Below are 11,023 nucleotides of genomic sequence, written 5' to 3' on the forward strand. Positions count from 1 at the left end.
AAAAAACAAAACATAAAACAGAAGCAATATAGTAACAAATTCAATAAAGACTTTTAAAATGGTCCAAATCAAAACAAAACTTTAAAAAATATATGTTGTTATGTATAAGAGTTGGGATTAATCTTAGGTAAGGTAGTTGAGTGGCAAAAGACAATAGCATAGTTGTTATTGTTAAAGGTTTAAAATTCAGAAGGAAGATATGAAATATTAATACTTATATACCCAATCACACAGCAAAACTATTCACAGAGCCAAAACTACAGTACATGCAAGGGACACAGGAAGAAATGCACTAATAATAGATGATTCTAACATACTTCCCTTAATCCAAAATAGTCAAGTAGAAAAATATTTTATCATTGCAGAAAAGACTTAAACTACACAGTCTCAAGAGTAGATCTGACAGATGAACATACTGAACTGTGAAGGGTCTTAGCACACTTTTTAGATGAACATGGAACATTCATGAAAATTTATTCTATTTGAAGCTGGTAAACAAATCTTCAGCCCAGATGGAAATACAGATTAAAAATGGCAGAATTTGATGAGGATAATGTTAATGAAAACACAACATATCAGAATCTAATTAAAGCAGCAGTGAGCAACACTAGTGCATGCTCAGTCGCCTAGTCGTGTCTGACTCTTTGCAACCTCATGGGCTATAGTCCGCCAGGCTCCTCTGTCCATGGGATTTCCCAGGCAAGAATACTGGAGTGGGTTGTCATTTCCTTCTCCAGGGGATCTTCCTGACTCAGGGATCAAACCCGCGTCTCCTGCTTGGCAGGTGGATTCTTTACCCCTGAGCCACAAGGGAAGCCCTACAAAGAACCAGGCTTCCTTGGAAAAAATGTCTGATTCCAGCTTTGCGTAGGGATTGTACCAGATGAATCTGGACCAAACTCTCATACAAGAAAACACAATCAAGGCACAAAAGTCAACCAGAAGGAGCTCACACAGGCTAAAGACAGAACAATTAGAATGTCAAGTAAAATAATGACTACAATATATTTAAAGCACATCAGATATAGAAAAATCTAGAGCTCGTAACACCATTCTAATGGGAAAAAAAGTCCACAGAAACCAACTTATTGCTCACCTTTGGAGGATCCTAAAGAAACAACCTGCTGTTCTGAAGAGTGAAAACATTGTAAAAGAATTAAACATTCATCCTATCCTCCCATGCAACCTAATAGTTGATTAGGAAATTCCTTTTATAAAGGAATTCCAACTAACAAATGCATACAAAATTTTGCAACCTTAAATGAAATGCAGATTTGACAATGATATTTGGAGGCCACAAACTTCAGGTGAAAAACACATGGGAAATGTTACAATGGCAGTAGCAGGCTGACAACACATGCAACCAGTGATTAACCTTAGTGTCACAACTGGAGAGACAACTAGACACAATGAGCCTCCTGGAAGAAGGCTATGGAGTAAACACCACCACATCCGAGGTGTGCTTGCCAAAAATATGAATTGGATATAGCCTGTGAATTTAAGTCACCAATCTAAAGGGGGAGGAGACAGAACAACATAAAACAATGGGGGTAGAGTCAGCAGACTGATAGTTTAGCGGGTAAAGAACTCAACTGCAATGCAGGAGGCACAGGAGACATGGGTTTGATCCCTAGGTCAGGAAGATCCCCTGGAGGAGGAAATGGAAACCCACTCCAGTATTTTTACCTGGAAAATTTCATGGACAGAGGAGGCTGGTGGGCTACAGTCCATGGGGTTGCAAAGAATCAGACATGACTGAGCACAGCAGACTCTAGAATGCAAACCCCACAGAACAAAAAACATAGCTTCTTATGCAAATAAATTGGAGGATGTGATGGTTAATTTCATGTGTCAACCTGATGGGGCCACAGAGTGCATAAACATTTGGTTAAACATTATTCTGTGTGTCTATGGGGGTTTTTCTGGATGAGATTAACATTTGAATGGGTGCATGAAGTAAAGCATATTGGCAGCTTGTTCCTGCACTCAGACTAAATGAAAAATGGGCTCTTCTTGGGTCTTGAGCCTGTTGGCTTTTGGACTGGAACTTACACCATCAGCTCTCTTGGGCCCAGGGCTTGCTGACCATAGACTGTGGGACTTCTCAGCTTCTATAATGACCTGAAACAATTCCTAAAGTCAGTCTACTCCCCTCTCTATAATAGGCTATTGGTTCTGTTTCTGACTAATAGAGATTTTGGTACCAACAGTGGTTTTAAAGGAAGAAAAATTTAAGGTTGAGTTTCTGAACTGGCCTGGGGGCAGGGGGAGGTTTCTGGAATTGGCTCTCAAATCTGATCATATTTAAAGGTGCTATGGACTACATTTCCAGTAGTAAAAAGAGCCCTGATAGTCCATGCTGTGATCTGTGAATAGATATAACCTAAATGTCACCACTACAGACACTTAAAAGAAGAAAGTATGTGGGTGACTGTGTTTATAATACTTTCAAACATTTTTGCAAGATAACAAATATAAGAAGATTGCCTGATTGCCCCTAATGTCACTAGACAAAATGGAGAAAGAAAAGGGTGAGCTCAGAAATTGGAATTTCCAGCTCAAGTACCACATAAATGATCTGTAAGCTTTCATTAGTGCCCTGAAGGAGACCTTATTTCCTGTAACCACAAGGTGAGACTGTTAAAAACAAATGGAAAACCTCATCCTCCACAAAGACAAGCCACTGATTGGAAGAAAATATTCATAAATTATATATCTGATAAAGGACTTCTATACAGAAAAAAAGAATCAAAAGTCAATAGAAAGAAGACAGACACACTCATAGATAAACTGACAAAAGACTTCAAGAGCTACTTCATCAAAGAAGACATAGAAATGGCAAAGAAGCACATGAAACTATGCTCATCATTATCATCATTGTGGAAATATAATTGAAAACTACAATTAGCTACCACTACACCCAACAGGGAATCTTCACGAAGAAAAAGAATGACCAAATCAAGTTTTGGCACGACAGTGGGGCATGGAACTCTCACACACTAATGGTGGTGATGAAAATGGTGTCACCACCTTGGAAAACAGTTTGTTCATATCCTACAATGTTAATCTTACATCTACCATATGATCCAGCTGTTGCACTGGTAAGGATGTATTCTAGAGGAAGAAAGCATATGTCCACGCCAAGACTTACACACCAATGTTCATAGCAGCTTTATTTAGAAGAAATCCACTTGGAAACACCTCAAATGTCCCTCAAGAGGTGAATGAATAAAGCAAACTGTGGCATACGGATATACTGGATGGGTGGCTCAGATGGTAATCTGCCTGCAAAGCAGGAGACCCGGGTTTAATCTCTGGGTCAGGAAGATCGCTTGAAGAAGGAAATGGCAACCCACTCCAGTATTCTTGCATTGAAAATCTCATGGAGGAAGGAGCCTGATGGGCTACAGTCCAAGGTGTTGCAGTGAGTCAGACACGACTGAGCGAATAACCCTTTCATATACTGGATTACTACTCAGCAAAAAAAAAAAAAAAAAAAAAGAGCTATTGACACATGCAACAAAATAGATAAATAAAAAAATAAATAGATGTCGAATTCTAGTCTGACATGTAAGGAGCTTCAAAGTCAGCACTCCATCCTAGTAAGTACAAAGTAAAACTAGAAAAAAAATAGCTCTTCTCAGATCAGAGAGGTGAGGCCACAAGTCAAATTTCTGTCTCCAAAATTAAAGAGACAGGTGAATACAGAGAATACAACTTACCAAAGCAAAACCCATCAGCAGAAACTTCCATGGGAACCAGTATCAGTGTAGGAAAACCAAAAAACTTAAGTGTTGGGGTCTCCTGAGGACTGCTGCCCTTGAACCTTGAGTAGAAGCTCCATAAGCCATCAGGACACTGATCCTCAGAAGCTGTCTCCTTCAGACACCTGATATGAGCAAGGCCACCAGCATGAGGGTGGCACAGGGAGACACATCAAGCACATGATATAATGGGTTTCTCCCAAGGCCCTTTTCTTCTCCTTTTCTCGTTTGTCCCCAAAGAACAAAGTGGAAAAGGAATAGGAAGTGGCCTGAATTCATGCAGACATCCATGATCCCACAATAACCACAGGGCCATGGGTTTATTCATGTGTTATCATTGAATGTTCACAGAGATATTGTAGGTAACACATTCTTACCCCCATTTTACAGAGAGAAAAGCTGAGGCACAGAGAGAGCTGCTGCCTGACTCACCTCCTATGACCCTGCTCCAGGACACTGCACTTACTAGGGCCAGGTGGGACCCTTTACCAGTGGGACAGTGGGGCACCGAACCCCAGAGCAGGAAAGAGGTGACTTGGGTGTCCATCCATTTGTCTCCCCACACCCCAGGGTGAGCCAGCCCCCACCACAGGAACTTACTCTCCCAACTCAGTTCCAAACACCTGAAGGTGAAACCTGCTTTCCTCACCAGGCAGCCTCTGTCTGTATTAAAATGTCACGGTCTCCGCAATGACGTCAGGTTTCTACGGCAACCGCGGTGCGCAGCCCTGTTCTCTACACCTGGAATGTCTCCTATGTTGTAACCATCATTTGCAGTCTTGACAAGCTGCATCCCCGCAGTCATCCAACACCACAGGTTCTGTCGTCTGCAGGAAGAGCTCTGCACTGGAGCATAAAAATCCGTGAATACCCAACGCATGTTTGACACATTCTGCATCCATCCATCTATTCATCTAGTTAACAGGTATTAAGACCAAAGTTTATATGATCTCTTTGGTTAAATTTTAGGCTTCTCTAGAATGGCAACAGGGAATTAAAGCGTAGGAAAACAGGTGTGGAAAATTCAGTTGTTAACTTTAAGAAGACATGGCTCTCTTTCTTTTAAGATTCCAGGCTTCCCAGGTGGCACTAGTGATAAAGAACCCGCCGGCCAAAGCAGGAGACATAAGAGATATGAGTTCGATCCCTGGCTCGGGATGATCCCCTGGAGCAGGGCACAGCAATCTGGTATTCTGGCCTGGAGAACCCCTTGGACAGAGGAGCCTGGTGGGCTACAGTCCATAGGATCGCAAAGAGCAAACTGAAGCGAATAACTGAGGACCAATGCACATTAAGATTTCAACCAGCTCAAGTTTCTATTTGATGATTCTAAAACATGCTTTAAGCCCTTGCTCCCTCTCCACATTTCTTGTTACTGTCCTCTTTCCATAGATTCTCTCTCACACCGAAGTTCTATCAAGAATTCTGCACACTTAATTCACATCTTCCTGTACCTCCCTTCCCTCATCTAAAGGGGATGTGTTCCTCTGTGCTTTCACTGAAATTACACTTGCCAACTCAACAACCACTTGTTTGTCACACTTACACAATAGATCCAGAATGTTGAAAGGATTTTTCAAATACAGGCAAATAAGGTTATTTTCTCAAGAGAAGAGGCTTGCAGGACTTGCCTGGTGGTCCAGCGACTAAGACTCTGCTCCTAATGCAGGGGGCTAGGGTTCAATCCCTGATCAGGGAAATAGATCCCACATGCTGCAACTGAAAGAGATCCCACATACAGCAACTAAGACCCCATGTAGCCAAATATTTTTTTATAAAAAGAGAGAGAGAAGAGAACTTCCCTTCTGTAGTTCAGAATTCAATTACTTGACTACAGATGGGGAATCACATTACAGGACAGCCAGTTATCCAAAAGCTCAAGCTGTAAAATACATTCCATGGAGTAAAAGTTAGATAACATGAAGGCTGTGCTTTCAACAACTGGCTTTCAAATGAAGCACATTTTTTCTCAGTCATATCTCATTATTTTACTTCAATGAAATTGATTTTTCAAATATGTTAAGTGCAAGTTACCAATAATTTTTATAGTCACTTCAATAACCTGTGTTTTATCCATTTATTTCTTTCTCAAGAACTTAGCAAGTAGGGAATAAACTTTTCTGAAATTATATTGTTATTCCAAACTCTGCCATGAAAATATATTGTTTGAAAGAATTGTGCGATATATCATATTTGGACAATATACTGGTAGGGATAGGGACCTCTTTTGCAGTTTCCTGTTAAGTCAAAATTCTTTTACTGGATTGTAGAAATTTTGATGCTCGACTTTCTTTGGGGATGTATCCATTAAATAAGAAAAATTAAACCCAACCTACAAAAAGTATACATGAATCCATATTGATATCAACAAATGTCTGAATTAATAAAGAAATGCTGTTGAGAATAAACATCTTTATCAAATAATTTCAAATAATATATGTAAGTACCATTGCCTCCATGAAGTGTGCCTGCATATGTGCTCAGTTGTGTCCAATTCTTTGCAACCTCATGGACTATAGCCTTCCAGGCTCCTTGGTCCTTGGGACTCTCCAAGCAAGAATACTGGAATGGGTTGCCTTTTCCTCCTCCAGGGGATCTTCCCAACACAGGGATCGAACCATTGTCTCCTGTATTACAGGTAGATTCTTTACTACTGAGCCACTGGGGAAGCCTGATTGCGTCCATGAAGTAAACCATAATTCTGGCTTCTACCTCTGAGGGTAGAGAGGACTTAGTGACTGACTTCTGAAGGATAGAGAAGGCAAATGGAAAAAGTTACTGTACATCAGAGAAACTGGACAAACAGCACGTTAACCCAGTGAAGCAGGTTATCATATCCAGTGACTCAGTGATGTCATGTGGGTACCATGTCCTCTCAGATATGAGGTGATAAGGGGGCACTTCAACTCTGTGGTATTTTTCCTCAAAACTGATAACCACAGATAATCTAACAAACTGCCTAATCACAAGTAAATTAAAAAACAGCCTGTACTCAAGACCATCAGGGTCATGAAAACAGTGTGACAGTTCCTCAAATGGCTAAACAGAGAGTTATCATATGACACAGCAATTGCACTCCTAGGTACAAAACCAAGAGAAATGATGACATATATTTACATAAAAACTTGCACACAAATGTATATAGCATTGTTATTCACAAGAGCCAAAAGTGGAAACAACCCAAATGTCCACCAACTAAAGAATGTGTAAATAAAATATTGTATACTACTGGAAAATAAAAAGGAATGAAGTACTGAAATATGCCATAAGATAGATAAATGTTGAAAACAGTATGCCAAGTGAAAGAAGCCAAATATGCAAAAAACCACATAGCGTATGATTTTATCTATATGCAATGTCCAGAAAGATGTCATCAATATAGCTGTACCCAAGGGATTCCCCCCTTTATACCCAGACTTCCAAAAAGCTCTTTGCTGCTCAGTCAGACAGGCACAGAGACGCTTCTGGAAGTAACTTCGTGATGGCTGCCCAAGGAGAACCCCAAGTTCAGTTCAAACTTGTTTTGGTTGGTGATGGTGGTACTGGAAAAACTACATTCGTTAAGCATCATCTGACTGGTGAATTTGAGAAGTATGTAGCTACCTTGGGTGTTGAGGTCCATCCTCTTGTGTTCTGCCAGGGTCCAGCCCTGGTGGATCCAGGGAAATTCGAAGGAGAGACAGCATCAGCAAATACACTGGCTTTAACTAAATATTAATTAGAGATATAAAGAGTAATAGAATAAGGATGGCTCAGTGAGAAAATTTAGTGGAGGAAAGAGGCTGAGTAACTTGGTTTACGCAGAAAACCAATAAAACTTCGGGACAAGAAGTTTGCACCACTTACGTAGGCCATAGGCGTCCTTCCATTCTCCCGGGGGAGAGGAGACACTGAGGCCTCCCCGGTTGGATCTTAGAAGCCCAGGCAAAATTAGTAAGCTTGGCAGGCCTCCGTGCTCCAGATGGGAACTCAGCCAGAGGTTGAGAGAAAGAATGACATGAGGAGACCAGTCTCTCTGGGAACTGATCCCATTTTTTATTTTTCCAGGGTCTGTTTTTATACACTGAGATGTTATACAAAAGTCATGCAGGGTCAGCAGTCCTGACTTTTGTTAAAGTCAGGTGCTTCATACAAATGTATACAGAGGTCTTAGGGGTGTTACATCATCTTATGGCCAGGGGGCCTGCTGACAATTTATGACCCTCTCCTTGTGACAGCAGTCAGTCAACCAGAACACTTATTTCTCCAGGGGTGATTATTCTTAAAACAGACGCCGCCTTCTGAAGGTACCAGATAAAGTTACATTCCTATAGGGTGAGGGTGTAGTGGTTTTAATTAAGGAAAGAATTTGCTTAGCCTAAGGTCTAACATGATTAATATCAAAGGTTAATACTTATTTCTTCTATATATTCATTAATGTGTATAAGGGCAGGGGATGTGGAGACTTAGCAGCAAACATTGGCTCAACAAATGAAAAACCCTTCACCAATACAATTTCTAATCAGCCCACTATACTTATACTAATAGTTTTCTAACTTCTCTAAAGAACCTGTTTTTAGAAGGTTTAAAGCATCTCGTGCCTCTCATGGTTGGGAGGCTGTGAACAATCACATGTGGCCGGACAAGCCTGTCAGGCAGGCTAGAGAACCTTCAGAGGAGTTTGTAGGTTGAAACACTCTTGTCATGCCCAGGAATTTTTATTAACTGGAGCTCTAATTTAACTCATTCTCTGAAAGAGGTGGTGGGGGACAGCCCCCCGTAAAGTCAGAGGTGTAGGTGAGAGCACAAAGTAGTAAAGTAGGCAGACTCTGGTTTTGGGGGTAGATGCTCGAGAATTTCCAGGGGGACTCCTGAGGCTCGATCCCGCCTTTGCGTATGCTGAGCCTCCTTCCTCATGACCTTTGCCATGGGCGGAGTTCCTCACGCTGGCTCCCTGCAGTGTTCCATACCAACACAGGACCTATTAAGTTCAATGTATGGGATACAGCTGGTCAGGAGAAATTTGGTGGACTGAGAGATGGTTATTATATACAAGCTCAGTGTGCCATTATAATGTTTGATGTAACATCAAGAGTTACTTACAAGAATGTGCCTAACTGGCATAGAGATCTGGTACAAGTGTGTGAGAACATCCCAATTGTGTTGTGTGGCAACAAAGTGGATATTAAGGACAGAAAGGTTAAGGCAAAGTCAATTGTCTTCCACCAAAAGAAGAATCTTCAGTACTATGACATTTCTGCCAAAAGTAACTACAACTTTGAAAAGCCCTTCCTCTGGCTTGCTAGAAAACTGATTGGAGACCCTAACTTGGAGTTTGTCAACATGCCTGCTCTTGCCCCACCAGAGGTGGTCATGGACCCAGCCTTGGCAGCACAGTATGAGCACAATTTAGAGGTTGCTCAGACAACTGCTCTCCCGGATGAAGATGATGACCTGTGAGAAAGTGAAGCTGGGGCCCAGCATCGGAAGGCTAGTTTTATAGGCAACTGTCCTGTGACGTCAGCGGTGCAGCGTGTTTGCCACTTTATTACACAGCTAAGCAGAACATGTGCTTAATCTTTGGATGCTGAAGGAGATGGATGGGCTTTGGAGTAAATGTGGCAGTTTAAAAAAAAATACCTTCATTTTTTGGACCTGCATATTTAGGTGTTTTGGAACACAGTTGTTTCCTCATTGAGTTTCAAATATAAGACTGCTATAGTCACATGACAATATTAAGAGGTGGAATCTTGTTTGTTACTGTCATTCCCATTCCTTTTTGTTTAGAATCAGAATAAAGTTGTATTTCAAATACCTAAAAAAAACAAAAACAAAAAGCTCTTTGCTGTGGCTCTTTGCCACAGGCCCTCCCTCCCACCTTTCTGTCTTGAAATATTCAGGCTACAGTTCAGGCATCTGACACCAGGTGGCACTAACAAATTGCCACTTTCAATTTTCTTACAAACGAGTTTATTCAAACAACTACCAAAACTTAAAGTTCAGCCTATGAATATATGTACAGAATGAAACTAATTCTGTCAGAAAACACTGATAAGTGTAAAAGAAGGCTGTAAAAAATATACGTTGGGGCCTGCACAAGATGAAGCACCAAGCGGCAGCAGCAGTTGGTGGTCAGGCAAAGGGCAGGAAAGAGGTGACTGATGGAGTATGGGACCTTGGGTCCTGGGGTGGGCAGCCTGAGCAGTAATGTTCAGTGTCCCAGCAGGGGATGACAGAGTGTGTAAGAGAAAGAATGGGCAGCATGTGTAGCCTGGAGGGTAATGGGGGTTAGCATGTGTTCTCTGGTAGGGACCCTCTGTAGAGTCCACACTGTACATTAGCAAACATTAATAAGGGAAGAGATAAATCAGTGTACGCAATGTAAGTTTGGAGTAGTCAACAGCAGATGGAACTGCTTCAACACAAATAAAAAATTTTCCAAATAGAATTGCTATCATCATAATCAGTTTCCTAGTTTACTCTTTCCAAATATACTCCTTTTCATTAAAAAAAGAACAAAAATAGAGATGGATATGATGCCAGCTGGCATGTTATCTTCCTCATCCAGAGGGATAGGTGACTGAGTACTTAGGGACCACAACAGGAGGGGTGTATGACCATTTCTCCAGCCCTGGGGAAATGGAAGCCCATCTTCTGAAAGGGAGCCCGCTCCGTGTCCTCAGGGAGGGTGAGGGATGGGACCTCATCCCATCCTGACACTTACCTGCAGAGGTGATCCACGCTCTATCACCATGATCTTGGGCATCTGTGGCTGGGACTCATGGTGCCTCTGTCACAGAGCTGTCCTGAGGGGTGAACGAGGAAACCTGCCCAGAGTGTATAGCACGAGGTGAGACTTCAGTGCCATTTAAATAAATGTTGGGGTATAGCAGCCCCAGCAAGATGGTAGGAGGGGTGAATTCATGCTTAGAATCAAACCCCATTCCCACCAGAAATGCTCAGAGGGCTCAAACAGAACTTGCATGCACCAGGACTCAGGGACCCTATAGAGACTGAGACAGAACTGTGTTTGAGCGTCCCCTGTGGAGGTAGGGGTCAGCAGTGGACAAGGGCTCTGGGAGCAGCAGACTTGGGTATGGCATAAGCCCTTTTGGAGGAGGTCACCATTAACCCCACCATAGAGCTGCCAGAACTTACACAGGACTGGAAAATAGACTCTTGGAGGGCACAAACAGAACCTTGTGTGCACCAGGACCCAGGAGCAAGGAGCAGTGACCCCAGAAGAGACTGACCCAGATGTGCCTGAGAGTGTCCAGGAA

The 11,023-nt window shown here is 42.0% G+C and overlaps 1 protein-coding gene across 1 annotated transcript; it reads left to right on the forward strand.

Moving 5' to 3' along the window:
- Positions 1–8,708: 8,708 nt before the first annotated feature.
- On the forward strand, positions 8,709–9,482 carry LOC786258 (GTP-binding nuclear protein Ran). Its single transcript, XM_010821714.4, has one exon. The coding sequence runs from the start codon at positions 8,817–8,819 to the stop codon at positions 9,201–9,203; it is 387 nt and encodes a 128-aa protein (XP_010820016.1). The 5' UTR covers positions 8,709–8,816; the 3' UTR covers positions 9,204–9,482.
- The last annotated feature ends 1,541 nt before the right edge of the window (positions 9,483–11,023 follow it).

The sequence above is a fragment of the Bos taurus genome, chromosome X (assembly GCF_002263795.3).
Source record: "Bos taurus isolate L1 Dominette 01449 registration number 42190680 breed Hereford chromosome X, ARS-UCD2.0, whole genome shotgun sequence".
NCBI classification, from domain to species: Eukaryota; Metazoa; Chordata; class Mammalia; order Artiodactyla; family Bovidae; genus Bos; species Bos taurus.